General features: G+C 39.7%; 1 protein-coding gene and 1 pseudogene across 1 annotated transcript; one reads left to right on the forward strand and one right to left on the reverse strand.

The window, feature by feature from the left end:
• Positions 1–428: 428 nt before the first annotated feature.
• On the reverse strand, positions 429–1535 carry LOC121943671 (gap junction delta-2 protein-like). The gene has a single exon (XM_042487250.1). The coding sequence runs from the start codon at positions 1533–1535 to the stop codon at positions 429–431; it is 1107 nt and encodes a 368-aa protein (XP_042343184.1).
• Positions 1536–12899: 11364 nt separating this feature from the next.
• LOC121943363 lies at positions 12900–21634 on the forward strand (annotated as a pseudogene).
• Positions 21635–21853: the final 219 nt, after the last annotated feature.

The raw sequence follows: 21853 nt of genomic DNA on the forward strand, positions 1-21853 counted from the left end.
CAACATCAACACCACTGGTTTTGCTCGACCACGTTCTCATCTGTTGCAACACAGCCACGTTCTGGTTGGATGCAGACGGTGGCTTTCGGCGTCACGTTCGAACACCAAAAGCACTGACAGAGCAGTACTATTTGACGAGTTCGTAGTGAGAAACAAGTTCGGCTGAAACAATATTAACATAAGTTCATACTGAGATCAGTGCAGTGTGAATCATATCGTCCTGGGCTCAGATTAACCCTGGATTAGCAATGTGTATGTGAAAAAGGGGCTAAGTTAGCCCAGGGTTTACCACAAAATACATGAAATTGACTTTGTATATCTCAAGGTGTCAGCATTAACATGTTTATGTTGGATGCTTTTCAGGTCTTAGAGGTCCCTTTCTTAGCCTGTCTTCACAAATTTAATGACTCAATAGAAAAATACAACTCTCAAATCCAAGATTTCTTAGTCCGTCCCAGCCTGGCCATGTTGGCCAGCTTGACCTTCACTTTGTCTCTGCTCTCTGGACTTCTCTTGGAGGTACACTCCACAGTTGAGTCTGTCTCAAAGGAGATGGCCGGGGTATGTGTGAGCAGACCCCCAGTCTTCTCTGGGACCATGGCTGCAGGGGTCTGCAGAACCAGCTGACCCCTCAGGGAGTGTCTGAGCTGCAGCAGGAGGGGGTTGTGGTTTGAGTACAGTCTGACGGTGTCCCTCTCCTGACCGCAGCAGGTGGAGCAGGCTGAGCAGAGGATACGGAAAATGTAGACCCAGCCCAGGTAGTGGAGCTCTGCTATATTGAGCACGAAGCAGCCCAGGCTGATGCTGAACATGAAGTTCAAGAAGATGGTTTTCTCCGTGGCACGTGACACAAAGCAGTCCGTACGAGTGGGGCAGGGGTAGGTCTCACAACGGTACAGATGAGGCACCTCGAATCCAAACAAGAAGTACTGGCCCACCAGGAAGGTGATCTCCATGATAGATCTTAGTAACACATGAAGAATGTAGATAAGCAGAACCTGGTTGGACTGCTGGGTGGGGTCCTCTCCGACTTCGCCATAATCCTCCCCCAGAGAGCCTTGTTCTACTTCTTCCCTGTCCCTCGCATCCCATTCCTCCCTGTAATGAGGACAGTAAGTGGGCATGTTGGCCCTCAGGGCCTCCATACCATCCTTCCCCATGTGCCCACATATCTGCCTGGGAGGCCTCTGGGCTACCACCTGTGCTTTTTGCCCATCCAGCTTCTCGTCCTTGGCAATCTTATGCAGAACAAAAACAATGTAGAAGATGGACGGGGTGGAGACCAGGACAATTTGGAAGACCCAGAAGCGTAGATGCGAAACAGGAGCAAAGGTGTCGTAACAGACGTTGTTGCATCCAGGCTGCTGGGTGTTACAGGTGAACTTGGACTGCTCGTCACTGTAGACCGCGTCGCCCACCAAGGCCACCAGCAGGATACGGAAAATGAGCAGCATAGTGAGCCAGATCTTGCCTATCACTGTAGAGTGGTTTTGGACCTCAGACAGGAAGCGACCAAGTATGGACCAGTCACCCATGGCTTAACCTTTGAGAGAAAGTAAAAGATTATGTCAGCATCATTAATAATAATAATAATAATAATAATAATAAGACATGGCAGTGTACATCAGTGGTTCTCAATTTTTTTCCAAACTCTGACTGGCCTCTGACTTGTCAAGGCATGAACTCAGAACCTCTGGGGTTGTCGTGTGGTGTCTGACACCTGGGCGTTGGCGGCTGATCCTTTGAGTCATGGGGGCTGCAAGTGGGTACTGACATAATATGTTCTCAGTCTCAACTTGTCATATGGTGCCACTCTGTCAGTGACCCTCCATTTACTTCTGACGTTTTAGGTATCCTTCTGCATCAGCTGTTTATTCTCCGGGATGCTGTTACCGTGATGTCAACAAATGCAAATGTGGTGGGATGAAGCGGCACGGTCCTTTTGTTTACACAACAGCGTGGACTATCATGATGGTTGGGATTAGGCAACTAAGTCACGGATGATTATGTTTTTGGCAAAAAAAAGTCAGTTGTTCGTGGAACCCATCCACCTCCTCACCGTCCCATCCTTTAAGCTCACTCGTGCTCCATATATTACGTGGTTTAGGGCAGCGTTATTACCTGACGCCAACTTTCAGTGTTTCATGTGCACATGACTGGTTCATTCCAGCCATGTTCTCAAGAGACGCCACCCATGTGCATGTGGACGCACCCCAGTGCCTTCTGGGTGGCTGTCAGCGTACAAAAACAAAGCCACCGGTTCTGTCCAACCTTGTTTTCGTCTGACACAGTCCATGCAGGTTGCATGTGAACGAGGAAGGTGGCTTTTGGTGTCACACTCATACGCAGAAAGCTCTGACAGAGCAGCATTTGACGAGTTCGGGCTGGGCAGGTCCCATAGCTGCTGGATCTAATGATCTGTCTCTTATATGAGAGATAAACGGTAAATCGGTATCCTAACAACGTTAGCCCACATTCTCAACCGAGATGACTAAACTTATAATTTAAGGTCTGCTGCTGAGTTCATTTTGTATTCACACATGGGAAGACTATAAAAGACAATAAAACACTATAAAAGACTATAAAAGATTTTTATTTTTACATGAATAGCTTCTTAGGGACAGACAGGCATGTGAAAACGTAGTGAGTGCATTAGAGCATGAAAATACAGGTCTAGTCCCTAAATGTCCTCAAGCCCTCTGTTTCATCCTATGTACATAGTGCTGTAACAAGTTATTGTTATTGTAAATAAACATTGTGATTTTGTCTACAGATTGATGACATTCTATAACTTTCTTCACTTTGCCAGCTTGCTGGAGAATTGTATTAATGTATTTATGTCTGTCTTTATTTTCCATAGTTTAAAAAGTTTTGAATTCAAAGGTAATTTAAAATATATCACTGTCTCCCTTTGAAAATGTTTTAAACTTTCAATCACACAATGTAAAGTGATCTTCAGGTGTAGATGTGTGATAATTTTAACTAATTTTACAGTCGTGTTACCTCTCAGGCGCAGTTAGACAAATTATTTTGTACTATACAGCATAAACCTTGAAGAGAGTCCATACAATGAATGAAGGTAAACTGAAGGTAATTTGAACTTACCTTTATATAAACTTGAGCCCTCCAGAATAAATCCTTACAGTGTAGCCTTTGCCATGCAGTTTGCATGGCTATTTTTTAATCTTAAAGCGTTGATGAAATGAATCCTGTTGAGCGCAGTGATGGGGAATAGGCTGACCACACACATTGAGCTGGTCTATCTGAAACTGGCATTGTGCTACATGGCTACAAAGCCTGGCAATGTACAGTGCAACAAAGATTTCAAAACAAAATGTGTGTGTGAGGGGCGTGTGTGTGCGAGTGTTCCTTTTCTGAACAGCCGGGAACAATCAAACAAAAAGCGTATGGAACAAGCTAGAAAGGGGACACAATGCAGGCTCATGCAAAGGTTCTGTATTTAGCCAGTTTGAAAAAGTCCGAGTTAGAGAGGAGTCAATATTTCTACATTTTCCAGGTAATCCCTCAATCATTTTTAAATCAGAGTACAGGGCGAAGCTGGCACGTTTCAGCTGGAGCTTGTGTAGCTCTCCATCCTATCAACAGACTGTGGCACAGGGGACAAAGACAAGCTTTCAGTTTCACGAGTAACAAAATCCTAACTTAGGTAATTTAGTTAATCAAATTGTATATAAAGAATGTCCTCTTTACAAGGTCCTCAGGTCTGTTGCTTTTTTGTAATTTGTAAGAGCAACAGAGAAAAGTGTTGAATTGAAATCAATCAAAAACAGATAGAAAGAAGGGTGTAAACTTCATTTTTTTTGTTTATGGAGATAGAATTTTTCCATTAGAATAGAAAAATAAAAACATAGTTCAAATGTTTGTTACTTGTTTCATCATAATAACAAATTATATCTTCCAGGGTAAAGTCACTAGTTATGTTACAGTGATTAAAAAAATGAGAACTTATATTAGACCAAAAGAGTCATTATTTTACCCTGAAAAAAAAAATGATTAAAGTTTCATCAGTTTGCCAGAATATATGACCAGAATAAAGTCATAGTTCCACAAGAAAAAATGTTTAGTTTTCTGACAATAAAGTTGTAATATTACAAGAATAAAGTCGTCATTTTATGAGAATAAAGTCCTAATTTCATGAGAATAAAGTCATATTTTTATGAAAAAGTGCATATTATAGAAATTATTATAAATTAACTGATGAGAGCACAGGCAGCCTCCTTGGCAACTTGGGACAGTGGTTGCCCCCTCTATGTTTATTTCTGTAATATAATATCCCCTATCTCGCAAAAAATATGACTTTATGCCGTTAAAATTACAACTTTTTTCACATAAAAATTACGACTTTTTCTCTCATAATATTACAATTCTATTCTCAAAGTAGTACGAGTTTATTGGCATTATATTACTGTTTTAATCTCAAAATATTACAACTTTATTCTCATAATATTATGACTTTATTCTTGAAATTTTTTTTTTTCTCTTTAACATGACCCTGATCCTCTGGTATGACAAAGTTTTAGGGCCACATTAAGGATTTTTTTTTTGAAACTTTGAGAATAAAGTTGTAATGTCATTAGAAAAATGCTGTAATATTAAGAGAATAAAGTAGTTGTTTCATGAAAAAAAAATCGCAATTTTATGACAATAAAGTCGTAATTTTACAAGAAAAAAGTCATAATTTTATGGGAATAAAGTCGTATTTTTATGAGAAAGGGCGTATTATATTACGGAAATAAACAAATTGCCAGCAAACGGGCAACGGGCTTCCTTGGCAACGGGGGACAGTGGTTGCCAAGGATGCTGCCTGTCGTCTATGTTAAATTTCCGTAATAAAATACGACTCTATTCTCCTAAAATTCTGAGTTTTTTTCTTTTAAAAATATTTTATTTCCTCATAATATTACGATTTAATTCACTAGATATTACGACTTTATTCTCATAATATTACTGTTTTTCCTCAAAATATTACGACTTTATTCTCGTAATATTCTGACTTTATTCTCGAAATCTATTTTTTTCCCTCTTGAAATGTGGTTGTATCAAAACTGGTAATTTTTGGAAAAAACAGAGTTTTGTAAAAATCCAGACGTCCTAAAAAAAAAAAAAACTTGGTTCAGCCCTGGGGGTTACAGGAAGTTGTAGCTGCCATGTTTAGCTGCTTTGTTGTAGATTCCTTGTAGGTTTCCTGCAGATTTTAGCCTAAGTGTTGCAATGGAGCCGAGCTGGAGTACGTTTTTATTTCAAGTAAGTGGCGCACAACAACAGCACTCTGAGAAACCGCATACCCGTTTTTGAAATCTCGCACATGATGTCTGCCAAACATTTGTCTCACTTTCTGAAACGAGTTAGCCAAGCAAAACAAAGGTGTTAGCCTGCTAGCTAGCTTCGCTGTGTGGGTTGCTGTTAGCCAAAAGCTAATCGGACCCAAGACCTCCGGCTGTCGGGTCCGCGGGGAGTCCCCGGGCCTCCTCCTCGGTGTTGGATAAATGTTTCGAGCTCGGTCAAATGTTGTGTACCTCACAGCGCGACGTTTGTGTCAGAAAATAAACCGAAAAGCTCGTTTCTGAAGCTGCTCTGTTGATGCGCGCGCGTTAGCACATTAGCTGCTAGGTTGAGCTAATCGCTAAGCTAGGTGGCTAATGCGTTAGCTAAACCAGGGTACTTTAGTCGTATTTACCACATCGAGCCTCGCCACAAAACAGATAAGGGACACTGGGAGGCAGTGATTTACTGAGAGCAACAAACTTCAATCTGTTGACGGAACAAGGCAACTAAAGCGTTTTAATTGCCGTTAAAGTAGCCAGGCTGTTAAGAAGTTAGCTAACGCTAACACTGTAAATTGGAGGGGACCTAGCACGCGGACAGCAAACCGTACTAAAGACGACAAACTTTTTTTCTTGTTATTATTTTACCTCAAATCTGGAGCCGATGGTTTAAACAGAAATGCAAACAAATCAAACTTTCAATCACCATCGACTCAACAGTTCTTTCCGACAGCTAGCATGTAAAGTATAAAGTTTAATGTGTCCTTTTGTTCCAAATAAACGCACATTAAATGACATGTCCAGCTTCTGATGAGGACTTTATAAATCGTTTAAATGAGCTCGACACACGTCTTTCATTTAAAATACATTAACTCTTAAAACCGGAGCATATTGGCTCTCATTTATTCTCTAAATCATCTAAATTATGTGAAGAAGGCGATGAGAAACTTAAGAAATGGCTTAAAAATGAACAAAAAACAAAACCAATAAAGAGAAGAAAGAAAAAAAGTTAAAGAAATTGACCTGAGAAACGTGCTACATATTTTCTAAAAATGTAAAGGTTTTTTGTAACATAATTTAGATCATGCTATTGTGGTAATTAGAATTATACTCACAGTACCCCCCCCCCCCCAGCCTATATATAATATTCTTTATATAATAATAATGACATTATTTGTACAGGACATTTCATATAAGAAATGCAGCCAAACCTGCTTTACAAGAAAGAAATTACATGCACCAAGCGCTTCACAGGAAAAGACATAGAAGGCAAAAAGACATGATAAAACCTGCATGTAAAAATAAAGTTAAGATCAGAATAGAATACACGTTAAAACCCACTTGGTAAAACTAGTAAAAGTAAGATAAAGTAAGGAAAAAAACTGAATGCATAACATAGCATGGAAAATGAAACCCATTGAGATAATGTTAACAAAAATGAAGTGTATAAAATTAAGGAAAACAGAATTTTAAAGCGGTGCAGCAGTGTGTGAGTGTGAATCAAAATGCAAAGCAGTTAAGTCAGAGCTAGTTAGAGTAAAATGAAGAGAAGTTTTTAGTTTTCTTTTAAAAAATATTGATCGTGGTGGCTTCCCTGATATCTGTAGGTAATGTGTCCCAGGGTTTTGGGACATAATTGACAAACAAGCCTCCAATAAACCAGCTGCAGATGATTGCAGTGTTCGTGAAGGCAAATAAGGAACGAGAGAGTTAGTGATGTAACTTGGCCCATTAAAAGCTTTGTATGTTAGGAGACCTTAAAATCAATTCTGAATGTTACACAAAGCTAAAACTGGACTGATGTTTCTCTCCTCTTGGTTCTGGTTAAAAGCCGAGCTGCAGAGTTTCAGATTAGCTGAAGTCTGTCAGTGGATTTTTCTGTACACTAGTAAAAAGTGTGTTACAGTTATTAAATCAGTTTGAAATAAAGGCATGAATCAGTTTTTCTGCATCTATAAATGGGCGTACTTTAGCTATGTTTCCAAGGTGGAAAAAAGATGTTTTCATCACATTGTTAATGTGGGACTGAAAGCTCAAATCTGAGTTGAGGACAACACCAAGACTTGTGACCCCATATTATTTAAAAAGATTTCTCTCTTTGTTTTCAGTTTTGATTTCAGTTTTGTCCTTGTTTAACTAAAAGTTATTGCTTATCTATTTGTTTATTGCCAGCAGACAGGTAGTGATGGAGTTTATAGCTGCTGCATCATTTGGATCAGCAGAGATGCACACTTGTGTGTCAAATAAATAAATGCTTATTAATCCATGAAACCATACGTGGAATGTAATCAAGCACCTCAGATAACTCAGATTTTGGGCAGTTTGTAAGTAACGTTATTTATTTGTGATTTGTGTTGATGTCTGCTCCTGAAGTTTGTTTGAGTGCAGTCAGTACAAACTGTTTCTGCTCATTGACATGCATTATTACGTCTCAGTAAATATATCTCCAAATCTGAATTATTTTACCTGTTGTAAGGTATACTTTTATTGATGAGTAAAATAATAACAAAAGACTGAGGGCCTTCTTTGGTTATGTTATGTCCCATGTTTATACATTCTCCAGTAATGTTCCTGATAAAGCAATCAGTGTCATGCAGTATGTTTACACAAGGGGTCAAACAATATTGTTTTTTCAGGGCAGATACTAATACCTTTTGTAAGTAGTTAATGAGACGTATAACCAATATTTGGAGCCGATATGAATTTACAATAAAAATGAAAATCTTCCTTTCAGTATTTAGAATTTGGAATATAACAGCTTTATTAACTAAAATCTCTGAATTTATCCCATGACTTCTGTAAAACTGAACGTCTAGCCTAAATTCACTGGTGGGATCACTGGTGTTGTTGGACGTTTGCTACCTGGAGCCTGTTGGTTTCCTTTTTACAGAGTTTTGTTGTACACTGTCTTGTAGGAATGACGATTGAAACCGGTTCTATTGAGGACCCGGTATCGCTTTTCTCAAAACATGAAAATCAGGAATGTTTGAGCTTATCAATACTGCTGTCGAGTCCCACGGGTCCCAAAACAAACATTACATCTAGAGTCGAGTCTGGTCATTTAAATCCAGTCACTGCTCTGCATACATGAATTGTACATCAAATTAAACCTAAATGCAGTACCTTCAACTGTCTTCAGGTAAAAAAATACTTCACCTCTGTCAGCTGCAGGCGCTGCGACACACCTGGCTCAGTCTTCATCATCATCCGCTCACAGCAGCAGTGGGAAGCACACCCAAACTTTGTAGAAAGTCCCATCAGTACAAAATAGTCCAAATAATGTTGAGTTGAAATCGGCAGGATAAGAGCTAGTTATCTCAATAAGTGAGGCTGCATAAGGTTTCATTGTGATATGTTCGCTGACGGCTCAGTAAAATGACTAAGGTGAATAAATCATCATGCTATGTTCAAATGTAACAAGAAAAACGTAAATAAAACGGTTGTTTAGGTGAGAAATTATTTTTCCAGCAATATAAAAGTAGAGTAGAGGTGAAATTACAACCTGTTTATCATCCCAACACAAGCTTTAATCATCTTAAAATACATAATTAAAACTACTGATGCCAAGGTTTTTCAAAGTAAATATTTAAATTAAAATACAAAAAAAAAATCCTAATCACTCAAAACATGACAGTAAAACCAGTTGCATTCAAAAACAACCATATTGTTTCCACCAAATAATAAGAAAATATCAATAGTGGTATTAAAGACACATCCTTGAGGAGTCTCGATATTGGTATCAATATCAATAAAAAATAACGATCCCCGTCCCTACCGTCTTGCAGCGTTGACAGGACCCGCCACGTCTGTCATAGTTACGATTAAAAGGCTTATGTTTATTGTATACATTAGTCATCTGCTTTTGCTGTAAGTGGAATTAAGTGGATTAAGTGAAATAACTAGTTTTGAAAAGCTTAATAATATCTGTAGTTTCCTAGAAATTTTATATTAGAGGTGAGTGACAAACTTCAAATACCAAAATGTTATACTCTTTTGCTGTGGGCCAATTTTAAGAAACTAATACCTCTTAATCTTAAGGGTTTGGCTGTATCACTGTTGGTACAGCTTGTTTTTAGTTATTTTTAAATGCTGATGGTTTGACTTTTTAATTCCATTATTTTAGCATTTTTATTTCCATCTCATGACAGAATGTTGACAGGATGCACTGGTGGGACAGCAAGACTCAAGTCAATACAGTTTTGGTTCTTACATGAGTTTATTGTGTTGGAAATGCTCCACTGCCCATTCCCTATTCTCTCCAAAAAATATGACTGGTTTATCCAAAAATACAAGATTTGAAGCCATTCCTTTTTTTTCTTTTTTTTTTTTTAATCCAGCAAGTGTCTTTTTAAACTATCTGAAACTGAAATGTTTTCACACTTCAGACTGTTAATCTGGTTACGGACACGAGTTCACAGTTCATAGACACTCACAGCGATTGATGTCATGAAGCTTCAGTTGCCATGGCATTTGTCATACTTGTATAGCAACACTCATCATATGTGTAGGCTGCTGCTAAAGAGCTGCAGCTGTTAGTGGGAAGTATTTGTGTCAGATTGGCTTTATGGCGGCCAAGTGGCCAGAATACCTGGAGCTGGTGTGTAGGAGACAAACAGGAGGCTTTTTATTCGGGGGCCGCTTGGTTCACCACGTGATGAAGCATCTAATGAGGCAACATTGTAATGAACTTCACTTGTTATTGTTCTCCGGGCTTTGTTATGATGAGGTTTGAAAGGGTCGGAGTTGTTGTCAGTCGGTCATACCCAAAAATGCTGCTGTTTATGTTTCGAAACCAGAGATATTCAGCTTGCTTTTTAGGGGCCGCTTTTGCAAAATGACAGGAGTCCGGTGAACAGTCGCAGCAGCCCCATAAATGCTTCTAAGATTTTAGGATGTTTTTAGGACTCTAGGACATTTCTAGGATTTCAGGACATCTCTAGGATTAAGGATGTTTCAAAAAAATTAGGACATTTTGGGGATTTTAGGATGTTTCTAAGATTTCAGGACATTTCTAGGATTTTAGGAGATTTCTAGGATTTTAGGAGGTTTCTAGGATTTCAAAGAATTTCTTGGATTTTAGGAGATTTCTAGAGTTAAAGGACATTTCTAGAAGTTTAGGACATGTAAGATTTCAGGACTAAGTTTTTAGAACATTTTTAGGGCATTTTAAGGTTTTTTTTTTTTTTTTAACATTTCTAGGGTTTTAGGGAATTTCAGGACATTTATAGGGTTTTAGGACATCAGAGCCAGGACTTCTGTTGGGGAGTTGGGGGATCCTTAACTGGCACTGACACCTTATGGATACTGAAGGTACAAAAACATTTCCCAGTGTGAATCACTATATTTTTAAGGTGAGTTAGAAAATTGTTGGGAAGGCCACTCGGCACCCTACCGGGGTAAGATTTGGCCTGTGGGCCATAAGTTGATTATAACTGCTCTAAACTGACAGATATCTTTGCAGAGATGCAATTGCCTTTTTTCATTTTTATTTGTTTGCCATTTTTGCATTCATAACAAACAGCTTTTGTCAGTACAATTAATAGCAAAGCAATTAACCGAGAAAAAGATCTCTTTGAGACAAGAAATCTCAGGCAAATCATAATTGCATTTGATCAAACTGGACTCTGTCATGGTGAAGCAATACTCCCCCTTGCAGCGGGGAAGAAAAAAAAGACTTTGTTATTTTTATTTGTACTGTTTCTTGTTCATTTCCATGCTGCTAATTCTTTTTCAGTACTATTTATCTTGGAAGGGACCTCACCCTTCACAACAGATTTGTATCAAAATCATCGGAGCAGCGTGATGGAACAGCAGGCTGCTCCCGCTGAGAGAGAGAGGGAGCTTTTGGCCATGTTTGACTTGCATACACATACGCTCGGAGAAATGCTAATTGGAGTAATGATTGTAGTCTGAGTACTGCAACAGTGTGGCAGATATAAAAGCGATTCGACAACCTGTGACGGCCCCCAGCTCGCTCCACCGTGCTCAAACACATAGTGTGGCTGCCTGCACTAAGTATGGAAGTGGCCGGCAGCTGAACGAATCCCCCACCCACCCCCTCCCTCCGAGGGCCATAAGTGCATCAGTGCTTGGATTTGTGTCGTTCATAAAAGAGCACAGTGGGAAAAAAGCAGCACTTGGGCTCCTGGTCCCCTCAGACCACAACCCCCCCCCCCCACCCCCCGGCTGACCGGGTTGGGGTGCTTGGCTGAACCTGAAAAGCCGTGGGTCAGGTCTTTAACCCTGCCCAATGGCGATTACAGAAAAGAACAAGGCTGTCTCAATCGCCACATCTCCGGGTTGACCTGCTGTAAAGTTGGTGGTTACAATGTGAATCTCTGCTTTCTCCCCGGCCAAAATATTCATACAAGCCCCCGCCTTCTGTTCGTCCTGTCCCACTGGGGATCTGCCATGACCAATTGGACAATGCCTGCCAGCAGCTGCAGACTTAAGATGTCCTCCATACGCAGTTTTCTTTTTTCTTTTTTATATTTTTTGTGCCTGTCATTGCTTCATTTATTTAATCAGCATATTTTTTGATTCTTTGTTATCTACATTATTATTGTTTTTTCTATTTTTCTACTTTTAAGCGTCCCTCTGCAGAGCACCTGCCGCACCGTCCTTCCCCAAACCAACTTAGTATCGGTTTATGTAGAAGGGTTAATGTAGGGCCGAATGATATGGCCAAATATCTAAGCGAAATAAAAATGTAAAATTGAGGGGGAAGTGTTTAATTGTAGTTTAACCCTTTGAAACCAGGAGCAAAGTCACTTTTCATTTGTTGCTTTTAGACATTGTTTACAAGTATTTTAACCTTTGGACCTTGAGCAAATTGGATGCGATTTCTTTCAAAAACAAGGGGGAAAAGGGAATGAGCAACTTTGTGAGAACAAATTGTAAGCAATTCATAGATTAAAAAATGATTTCAATAAAGCTAGGGAAAAATGTCTAACGAAAATAAGAGTTGTGGTTTTTGTCAAAACAAATAGTTTTCTGACAGAAAGGCCCAGCCTGCAAACTTCTCCCATCTGCAACTTCTGCCGTTCCTCAATCAAAACGACAACACAACTCGTTAATGCGGGTCCATAAAGGCGGCACAGGCGAAACTGAGGGGTTACTCATCTCCCAGCCGCAGTTTGAGTCGCAGCATGGATAATCCATGAGTTGATTAGAGCTGATCAGATCGATGGCTGAGAGAAAGAGTGGCTGCAGAAGAGGTGAAAGTAAATTTTAGACCAGAGCTTTGATTCTCTGCCTGAACCCGATTGGACCCGACCTGACCCGCTGGGTTCCTGCCGGGTCGGACTGTAATATCTCACTATTCCCTTTGGCCTTGAATCGAGTCGAATTCTCACCAAATTAATGTTTATTTATTTAATTTTTTGTTTGAAATGGTTGTGAACTGTCTCATGCTTCAGTGGCACTTTGGCAGGAGTTTTAATGGACTGAATCAAGAGGGAAAGAGCGAGAAAGAGGGTGGAGAGAGACGGGAAGAGAGGGAGTGCAGGTGAGAGAGAGGGAGAAAACAGGAGAAAGAGAAAGTCGAGCTTCAAGACAAATTGTTGGTAGATTTTTTTTATCTCCCTCCCCAGCAGTGAAAGAGTTTTTTATAACATGCAGCAGAAAGCGGTGATCAACATCTACACGCTGCATCGCTGTGCGTACTAGACGCACCGAGGGGCGCTGCCTTCTTTGCCCAGCCTGTCACGCACGAGATGACAGAGGAAAGAAAAGAAGAAGTGCGAGAAACACTCCAGCCCATAGCATGTAATACATGTTTTAATATTAAAACATATTTCTTTTATAATATAGTAAATGTTATATACTATCAGCCTATTTTTACAGCACTAATTTGAATTTTTAATCAGGCTCAGGCCCAAGACTGCTGCCATGGGTCGGGCTCAGGTCGGGCTTTGATACAAATTGTGCGTATTATGTAGGGTTGGGCCAGATTTTTTGGGCCCGATCTTAGCTCTATTTTAGATCCAGTGCAATGAATGCTTTTAATTTCACTGCACCTGGTTTTCGACTGCTCCATCTGTGCCAACAGTACGCTTCACACTCCGACAGCGTGGTGCTTCTAAAAACTTTCCTTAATTTTATGCTTTTTTGTCATTTATTTTATTTTCCATCCTATGTTATACTTTCTGCGCATTTGTGTCCTTATTTTCTCAGACTTTTACTAGTATTATCAAGTGGGTTTTATCCATTGTTTCTATTCTGATCTTATTTTATTTTTACATGCAGGTTTTATTATGTCTTTATGTCTTTTGTAAAGCACATTGGCTGCATTTCCTGTATGAAAGGTGCTATACAAATAAAGTTCATTATTATTATTAACTTAACTATATATATATATATATATATATATATATATATATATATATATATATATATATATATATATATATATATATATATATATATATATTATTTATTTATTTTTTTTCCCCAATAGTGCTCCTAATGAACAGTCACACTCAGTTTAAAGCAGAAACACTTCCCCTGTCCCACGCTGTTGGTCATTTGCTTGATATTTAAAGAATGTGTATTATAATAGCGTTTTTACGCGGCTCTGTCTTTCTCATTACAGCAGCCAATGAGGCTCTACATCACCAGCACCAGGTAGCCGGGAACAGCCTCTTGCCTTTGCTCAGTTCTGGAACGGAGCCGCCTGATCAGAAACGGTGCTGCCAATTCCCCTGGACCAGAAACCCCCCGTCAGTGCTGCAGAACTTCTTAAAGACAATGTGGCCAGTGGGACTGGAGGAGGAGGTGGTGGAGGGCCTCCAGTCGCCGTGGTCAAAAAGGAGCCCAAATCAAAGACACCCTTCATCTGCGGCTACTGCAACAAGGCTTTCCGGGACAGCTACCATCTCCGACGGCACGAGTCCTGCCACACCGGCATTAAGATGGTCTCAACGGCCTAAGAAGACACAAACAGCCCCAACCATGGTGCCGCTCATATCCACTGTACCGCGCGAGAACAGCGGAAACCCTTCATACATCACTACTGTAGCTGGTATCCTGACTACAGCCACCACGTCAACATCCACAGGCACCAGCATCATGACCCCGATGCAGCATCAACAGCAGCAGAGTATCCCTAAGAAGCCCCCCAAACCAGTGAAAAAGAATCACGGGTGCGACATGTGTGGTAAGGCCTTCAGAGACGTCTACCACCTCAACCGCCACAAGCTGTCGCACTCTGACGAGAAGCCGTTTGAGTGTCCCATCTGCCAGCAGAGATTCAAGAGGAAGGATCGCATGACGTACCATGTCCGCTCCACACGATGGTGGAGTTCACAAGCCTTACATCTGCTCTGTCTGTGGAAAGGGCTTCTCCAGGTATGTGGACAACTTTACTAAACATTTTTTTTAAAAGGTGCATGGAAACACTACTTGAAGGCAATGTATTCGTTGATTATGTAACCCTTTGAATCTTGAGGAAATTGGCTTGATTTCTTAGAAAAACATGGGAAGAAGGCAATAAGCAACAAAAGAAGATATGGACCAAAAATTACCAAGAAAAACTTATCAAAAAAAAAGTACAAGAAAATTACCTGAAAATTAGTATAAATAAATGAACGAATTAAAAAACGTCCCCAGGAAAGGTGCTTAAAAATTATATTAAATTCTATTAATTTTAGCTTTTTTTGTTTGTTTTTTCCCCAGCTTTTTAAGAATAACTTTATAAATCAACTAATTTCTTGCAATTTGTCCAACATTTCTTGCCAGGTTGCCTATTGTCTTTTTCCTATACTTTTGAAAGAAATGAAACCAATTTGCATAGGATTCAATTTTCTTGTTCTTTTCACAGACATCTTGTTAACCTCTGGGCCATTTCCTCTTTCATTGCTAATTACCTTCTTCTCATGTCTTGTCATAAAAAAAAGCCAGTTTGCTCAGGTCCCAACAGGTTAAATAAATAAATGTAACGGACGTCTGTCCCAAAGAAAAGGTTCAGTGTTTTAAGCAAATAATAGCCCAGGCTTTTAATTGAAGTTTTATGGTACTGCATTAAATACGAAGTTAAAGAAGAGGACAGAGCAAAATTAAGTTATTTTAATATATTGATCAACACACCACTGCAGCCTCAGCAGGTGAACAAGCTCCCTCTGGGTAACAGTAATGCAATTAAAGGGCTTTTATTGTGAAAAGTAAGAACAAAGCTGTAATGCGCTGCGGTTTTTCAGTGTGGGAGGAAATAAAGAGTTTCTGCCTTTTTTTTTTTCGACTGCACAGATGCTGAATGATGTATTTGATGTTCAGTTTATTTGCTCCATTTATTCACATGCTTATGTCTTGGGACCATATGAGGTTGTGATTTATGGTAAAAAAAAAACAAAAAAAAAAACTATCATCTGGCTGATGATGCAAAGCAGTTTCAGGTCATCATCAGTCTCAGCCGTCCTCTGATTGAATGATGAAAAAATTGCGGCACTTTCTGTTTGTATTTTTCTAGAAAAGTTTTGATGCTTCCTGATGAAGTCTGATGAAGATTCTCTTCAGCAGTTTCGTCTGTTAACAACATGACTGAAATGTGAATCATGAAACATTTCCTGCATTAATAAACATGTTCTTATGTTAATGAAGTGATGCTGCTAGTAAAGCCAAAGCTGCAGGATTGACATTTTCTTCCTCGTCTTTATCTCACTCTGCAGACCTGATCACCTAAGCTGTCACGTCAAGCATGTCCATTCCTCAGAGAGGCCGTTTTAAGTGCCAAGTAACGGTAAGTGTCATGACTCCGCCTCCTCTCTGCACGCTGCTGTCATGTTCACTCTGAGTTTAGTTTTGCGTCATTGATAAATGGTGATCAGCTTAAATCAGATTTAATAGGCCAGATCAGATTAGACAACATCAGCTGCCATCTGCTCAGCAGTGCCACTGGTCTAACAGCTGCAGTGTAGTTTACTTTGCACTTTTTATCAGTTTCACTGCTCAGATAAGTGCAAATAAAATAAGCTCCTTATGCTCTAAATCAACAATGTTAAAGGGATAGTTTGGATTTATTTTGAAGTGGGGTTGTATGGGGTACTTAGGATAGTACAACCCCCCAAAGAGGAAACTCATGTGCACCATGGTCAACAAACAACAACAAGACATCAGACAAGTGCAGTACATACAGCAATATATATGGCACCAGGCACAGCCACTGAAGGAGTGCAAAAATCCACCACAACCACAATAGTGGATAAAAGTATTCATACCACTATCTCTGAAAATGGTTAAAAAATCATGCAGTGTGCAAAATTAGCCATGCCACCCCTGGCAACACGCCGTCTTTGTACAGCAATCAACACAAGCAACAAATTCAAACAGCAATGACAATAACTAAAATACCATGACAGTGACAGTAAAAACAACACAGACTGTCCGCTGACTGACTGTCCACACACTTTTGTCCTCTTTATGAATTGTACTGTTTTTTGTGTTTTTTTGTCTTTCTTTTTTTATTTCTGTTATCTGTTACCTGCCAAGGGACTACAGATATCACCTGCATATTCACATTTGCATTTTATACTGATGTTAATTGATAAGTTGGTACCCTTTTAAATAAACATTAAATAAATGTATAAGATGAAATCTTTTGTTGTAAGCATCCCAGTGATTGTTGGGTTTCTTGTGCGTTGAGAGAAAAAAACAAAGCAGGGTTCACCGGTTTTCTGTCGCAGGCTTGTACCTCCGCCTTCGCTACCAAAGACCGTCTGCGCTCCCACATGATCAGGCATGAAGGCAAAGTGACCTGCAACATCTGTGGCAAAATGCTGAGCGCTGCCTACATCACAAGTCACCTCAAGACACACGGCCAGGCCAGCTTCAGCAACCCGTGTAACAACAAAGGTAGGCCACCTCTCTCCTTTTACTCCTCCTCAGCCTCCTCACTACTCTGCCCACTTTTCCAGTTTAGAAACTCATTCAATCGGCTAGTAGAAACTATGAAAACCCCTCAGCCACACACCTGTAAACGTCCCAAATGCCATTCAAATTTTGGATAAATCATTTGTTGTGACACTGATATGGGTTTGCTGTCCACAACCCACTAGTCCAGTGTGGAAAATGGCATTTATTTCGAACCAAAAGAGAAAAAAAGGGAAGGAAATGATGAATGTTTAAACATACACAAACTTACACATGTCCGAAAAGCAGCGGGAAGAAGTGCAAACTTGTTAAATCCGTCAGTTACTGAAAAATAAATGCTTCCATTTTTAATTAGATTACATTGTCTTACACTCTATAAATGATATATAAACTATACAGACCATATATAAAACTATATGTAAACATTATTTACATTGTTTTTTACAGAAAAAGGGGAAAGGTAGAAAACAGAAATAAAAAAAACAGTACAAAACAAATTATTATAAATAATTCCTGTAAATGCTCGATGACTGTCAAACCTCTTCTTCGCTCATTTTATTTAATGAAAATCATACTCTTGCAAATCTTTTTTAAATTTGTACTGTTTGAATAAATATATATATATATATATATATATATATATATATATATATATATATATATATTATATTATATATATATATATATATATAATATATATATATATATATTGGTTAATATTTTAACTAGGGCTGGGACGACGCGTCAATGTCATCGATGACGTCGACGCAAAAAAAAAATACGTCGACGCAAGAACTGCACGTCGATGCGTCGTCACTCAGAATCAAAAAAATGGCGGCGGCCGCGGCATCGAGTAGCAGCCACTTTTTGATTCTGTGTGACGACGCATCGACGTGCAGTTCTTGCGTCGACGTATTTTTTTGTGTCGACGTCATCGATGACGTCGACGCGTCATCCCAGCCCTAATTTTAACTATTCCATAATTTTACACCACACATTAAAATACAAAAACTGTGAATTTCAAAATAAAATTTTCTCCTGAAATTATAACCCGCCTTCTCGATCACAGAAAGCTTTTTGGACTTTTGTTAGCAGTGAATTATTTTTAGCTTTAAACATTATTTGTGCAGTTTGCAATTCCACAAGATCCCTGAATTTTAATAATTTTGACTTTTATAACTAAAGAACACTTTGCACATCTATCAGATGAGACAGGTGCGTAGGAGAGGGACAGATGGACCCAAAAAAGCTACCAAAGGACTCCTGCACACTGTCTAACCTGTGATATCATTTATTTGCAACATTTTGGTACTAGACCTTCTTTGAGCAAACATTTGTAACACATGAAAAAGCCATGAAAAAAGGAGAAAAAAATCTGTAAAAAAAAGAATAAATTCTGTATATACCTGGTGTTTATGAGCTTTTTTGTAAGTGTTATTTTTGTATAAATGGTGTTTTTGTGACCTAAGGAGTGTGTCTAATATAGATAAATTGTTTGTTTTCTGCACATGGGGGATAGAATTGGTCCCTGTTTAAGATGGCTTTCTCATGTGATAGTAGTGTTTGCATGAAGAAGGTCTAGTACCGAAAGTTGCAAATACAATGATACTGCAGGTTAGACAGTGTGCAGGAGTCCTTTTGTAGTCAACATCTTAAATGATTCTCATTGCTCATTTTTGGAGAAAGATCAGTGAATTCAATGCACTTTTGTTGATTGTTGATTTCATATACAGTAGAGCTGATTTACACCGCCTCATGGCTTCTCCAGAAGTCAGTTGTTCCTCCAGTTTAGTGCCCGAACTGATGAGCCACCACCAGCTTTCTGTGGGAGCCGTAGTTAACGTTGGGTTCTCGGTGTTCGGGCATATACGATTACATTACTTGCCCACCGCAGCGCAGAGTAGCAGGAGTCTAATTCTACTTATCACATCAAGAAAGTTGATTGAAAACATGATGGCGGAGGATTTTTTCATCAGCGTTAAAAGCAGAAAGGCTTATTTGCAGAACTCTTGACTGCGACCAAAATGGTTTCATCTAAAATGGTTTGTGAATTTGTGAATTCAGATTTCTGGTTGTTGCAGTCATCTGAGTGCACATCTCATCACTGTGCTTCATTTTTCTAAACTCTGGTTGTATATTTCCCTTCGTCATGGCGCCGTCTCGCTCCAGCTTCCTCTCTTTGCACTTTTCATACTCATGCAGCTGATTAACTGCAGAGCGTGAGCAGCATCTATATATCCATATATCTATTTATATATATCTATTATATATATCTATATCTATCTATATATATATATCTATCTATAAAAAAGGATATCGAGCAGAAACTGTGTACAGATGGGTGTGTGTGTGTGTGTGTGTTTATATCTCACACAACTACACACACACACACACACATAGACACACCCATCTGTACACAGTTTCTGCTCGATATCCTTTTTTTTGCCTCTTGTCCTGCTTACTCAACAAATTTAACTATTTTTTAACCAGCAAGTTATTCGAGAGTTGTTTTTCTGACTTGGACAAAGAAAAGAAGCATCGTTTTTGACCGTACAGCCCGTTTAAAAAAAGTTTAATATTTAACCCCCCGTTTCCCACGTGATATACACACAACTTATCCATGCCAACTGTTGAATCTGACTCCCAGATGATGGCCCTGCTTCCCTGTGCTCTTGTAACCCCATATGTGTCTGTATTTCTGAATAGGCATAAGTGACTGGCAGTGGAACCACTCAGGGCCACGAAAAGGTAATCCAGTAGCTCGTAGCAGAAACCCCTAAACACTGAATGCTAACCTGCAAAACTGCAAAACATTAAGTGGCCAGTTTTTCTCTCAAGTACAAAACGTGTCTTTTCTCTGACAACTGGTGTAATTAAGGTTCTTGTGTTTTAGAGATTAAAGAGTTCTGCTAATATAAGGTTAAATATCATAAAGCGGGATCAGTAGATGCATTTAATTGAACCACAAACTGGACCATAACACCGAAGCTGGACGCACATCATCTGTTCTGTCATCAGAGGTCACCTCGCTTTCCCCAACTGCAGTTTCTGTCCCGACTTCGACCACATTGATAAATTGGCTCGTTTATTCACTCAGATGTTTAAATCTACCAATTACAACAACAAAGTTTGACATGAATTGGGACATTTCAGGTGAGATGGGGTCAGAAATGACCCAGCAGCCATCTAGTCATAGAGAAGTTTATAGTAACTGATGTGCGGTCCCAGAGCTCAGTCGTGCAGTGTGGTGTGCGTTCAGCTTAATCCATACACAGAGATTAAGATGTCCTTCACAATGTGTTACTTTTGAAACGTTTTGAATAAAACAAATGGACAGTAAGATGGTTAGTCTACTGATCCTGCTTTTTGAATTTACCCCTCAGGTGAGTTGACTGTAGGAGAGATTTTAAATAACTCCTTCCAAGTCCTAATTGACAACTCTCACAAAGGTAGGTTTCTTCAACAATATTCCCACAGTTGACATCATGTATTTATGACATTTTCAGTGACGCAGCTTAACAGCCGAGGAGCTGAGAGGGCTGCTGACTTTGCCTGTTTTGGAGGGCAAACATATTTCTCCAATTTCAACCAGCTTTAAATTTATTCCTATCTGTGTTTTTTTTTTTTTTTTTTTTTTTAAACAGATGCCAACAACGTGCACAACAACTCTGCCACCACGACGCCTGTCACCAACTCGGCAGCCATCACCTCGGCCGTGAACCGCGGCGGCATCGCCAGCAATCCCGTCACCATCGCCGCTCAGATGAACATCGCCACCAGCACGGTCAACATCACGTCACCGGTCAACCTGCAGCACCCCGTCACCATCACCGGGCCCGTGAACCTGGCATCCGTCAACATCCCCACAACGGCGCACATGAATATCGCCCACCCGGTGGCCATCACCACTCCCATGCCCATGAATATCACGGGGCCGCTCAACATCGCCATGAGGCCCATGGAGAGCATGCCTTTTCTATCCCAAGTCCTGCCTTCCTCCCCTCCTTGGTAGAGCTTCGCCTTTTCCTTTTCTTGTTTTTTAGCCGATGTAAGAGCCGATAATGCTTTAACTGCCTAATAATCGATGAGCCTGTTCAGTTTTAGTAAAATGGCCCTTTTGATGGGTTGATGGTGTATTTAACTTGAAAATGTGGTAACTAATATAATTCAACCGTATACGTTGGTACTTGCAGGAGTAATTATAACTGCAGAATTTGTCAGTTTTTCTTTGTATTTATAGAAGAACAAATATTTTTAAATGCCCCTAATCATGACAGACAAAATTATTCTGCTTCCACTCACTCATAAGGCGGGTTTCCATCACAGATTTGTGCAAAAACGATATTTTTCAAAATGTTGATAAAACAGAATTGCTTGATGACTGCGTTTCCACTTGAGTGATGTTCGGAGACTTCTTCTCTGGTGATAACATCCCAGTAACCATGGCGATGGATGTTCAAAACATCAGCAGCTTTATTTCTATTGCAGCCACCGCGCTAGCCGTCATTATTTCCAATCCAAGGTCACGGAGGCGTGTTATGGAGCCATGATGGAAAGGCGAGCCCCTTATATGTGGGAGCTGATAGTCCACGATATCACAGAGGAATTGTGGATTCAAAACTTCCTAATGATCTGATCAACTTTCTCCGAGTTTTGTGATGCAATAACAGCTCTTGTAGCTCCTGCTGCATCATGAGGGAGCC

The sequence above is a fragment of the Plectropomus leopardus genome, chromosome 5 (genome assembly GCF_008729295.1).
Source record: "Plectropomus leopardus isolate mb chromosome 5, YSFRI_Pleo_2.0, whole genome shotgun sequence".
Classification (NCBI taxonomy): domain Eukaryota; kingdom Metazoa; phylum Chordata; class Actinopteri; order Perciformes; family Serranidae; genus Plectropomus; species Plectropomus leopardus.